Source organism: Oncorhynchus mykiss, chromosome 28 (genome assembly GCF_057628025.1).
Source record: "Oncorhynchus mykiss isolate SJ-2025 chromosome 28, ASM5762802v1, whole genome shotgun sequence".
NCBI classification, from domain to species: Eukaryota; Metazoa; Chordata; class Actinopteri; order Salmoniformes; family Salmonidae; genus Oncorhynchus; species Oncorhynchus mykiss.
Window position 1 is genome coordinate 31,250,835 of NC_143049.1, and position 1,760 is coordinate 31,252,594.

At 43.9% G+C, this 1,760-nt stretch overlaps 1 protein-coding gene across 1 annotated transcript; it reads right to left on the reverse strand.

Moving 5' to 3' along the window:
* Nucleotides 1-433: 433 nt before the first annotated feature.
* On the reverse strand, nt 434-1,171 carry LOC110508917 (angiopoietin-related protein 4-like). The gene is made up of 3 exons (XM_090225635.1): nt 1,165-1,171; nt 787-1,069; nt 434-602 (listed from the first exon to the last, which is right to left on the reverse strand). The coding sequence occupies exons 1-3, from the start codon at nt 1,169-1,171 to the stop codon at nt 434-436; spliced, it is 459 nt and encodes a 152-aa protein (XP_090081761.1).
* Between the last annotated feature and the right edge of the window lie 589 nt (nt 1,172-1,760).

Consider the following 1,760-nt stretch of genomic DNA (forward strand, 5'->3'; position numbering starts at 1 on the left):
GAAACCTCCGTCAGATGGGTCTTACCATGTGGAAAATGCTTGGTTTCTTGCAACACAAAACATGTTTGAACTCACCTCATTCTGTTCCATTCATTAGTCCCAAGGCTGAGCGTTGCTTTAAACAGTGATTAAGAGTGAGCTCATGCCACAGCTTTGGTGAAACACTCTTGCTAACTTTCCACTGCTAGATTCACATGTTCATGTACTTCTTAACTTTTTAAACATGGTTTGGTTTTGTCTCTAGCTGAGAGACTCTAAGACTTTTGAAAAGTATGAGTTATTTAGTTTTTTAAAATGGCCTTGTCTTTGTTGGAAGTCTCACGGGGTGAAGCCAGGACTGACTGGGTAGCTTACTCAAGTCATCGGCTAACCACTTCTAACAGTGTTTCAGTTCAAGAGGAGAAAATTTGTCCGAATACTGAGCGTCTTTCCTCTATGACTTGTTCTCGATCACAGCGGGGGCGATCATCATGACGGTGGTCTTCAGGGGATAGTAGTGGCCACGCAAGGTCTTCCAGAAGACCCCCTGCTTCCTCTGATGCCTCTGCTTGGGAGGAGGGCCCATGAAGTAGTGGCTGTTCAGGTTGGAACGTCCACAGTTGCTGAACCACCAGCACACCTGGAGAAAGAGCGCAAACATCTGCTTAGATTGGCATTGCTGCTACATTCCCAATTTGAGTCATAGAGAGATTAACCTTAGACTAAATAAATCTTAAATCTTGGACTAAATAAATCTTAGATAGAATTCAGCAAAATAGTAACTTTGAACTTTGAAAAAGAGGAGACGTACCAGAGAGGTGTTTGGCACAGCTGATGTCATTGTTCTGGTCATTGTCTTGGCTGTGGATGGAGAAGTGCAGTCCGGAGGCCTCGGTGGCCAGGGTGCCCTCCAGGCTGCTGTTCGAGGTCTCTTGGATGTGGAGGGCATAGTGGCTCTCCTCCCCGCTCAGACGGATGGGGTACTGGATGGTCTCAGAATCACCCCTCCAGTCGGAGAACATGACGTTGAGGATGTAGTCTGCATCTTTGGCCACAGCGCGTATCTTCTCAAGACCAAGCCAGAACTCACCTAGAGAGAGAGAGATCAAAATAAAGACAAAATCACAACACAGTTCACAAACTCTTTTGTCCAGACTCCGTACCTCAGATAGTCAGTATCAGTACACGTCATCAAGGTCTGTGTTCTAACAGGGCCTTGGCCTTTCCCCTTCGCTGGCACAAATATCCTATTTATAAATGACTCATTCAACTAGAACAAGAGCCTCCAGTTTCATATCTCCAAAGCCTAGAACTTCAAACTGTTATGTCGAACAGCAGCCAACATAGAACTTGTTTGTGAGCTATGGGGCAAAAGTCCTCTCTGCCTCTGACAACTCCACTTGTTTTCTACTGAGGGAATTCACACCTGTGTGTATGGAAGTGGGGGTTTGGCGGGTCCAAGCAGAAGTAGTCAAATATGACTGTTTTTATAATATTGTTCTGTAGGGACATAATTGCATAACCTGTTTACCTTAATAACTAGGTCAGATGTTCAGGAATCAGGATACATCTAGTTTCCCTATCTGGGTTCCCTATCATTGGCTTCTTCATTGTAGCTGGTTAATTCTGCAACTACGGGACCTTCGATGTCCTCAGGGTCAATTTTGGGTACTTTATTAAAAAAAACATGTTTTTATTTTTTATATGTTGAGTTCACACTACATTCACCCCATATTTTTGTTCAACACCTCTCTATCAAGTATTTTAACTACCTTTCAGAT

Bases quoted from the DNA above. Each gene is read 5' to 3' on its own strand.
- LOC110508917 (XM_090225635.1), bottom strand. The intron at 603-786 runs GTCTCCTCTTTT...CTGGTGGTTCAG, and splicing joins GCCAAACACCTCTCTGGTAC to CAACTGTGGACGTTCCAACC.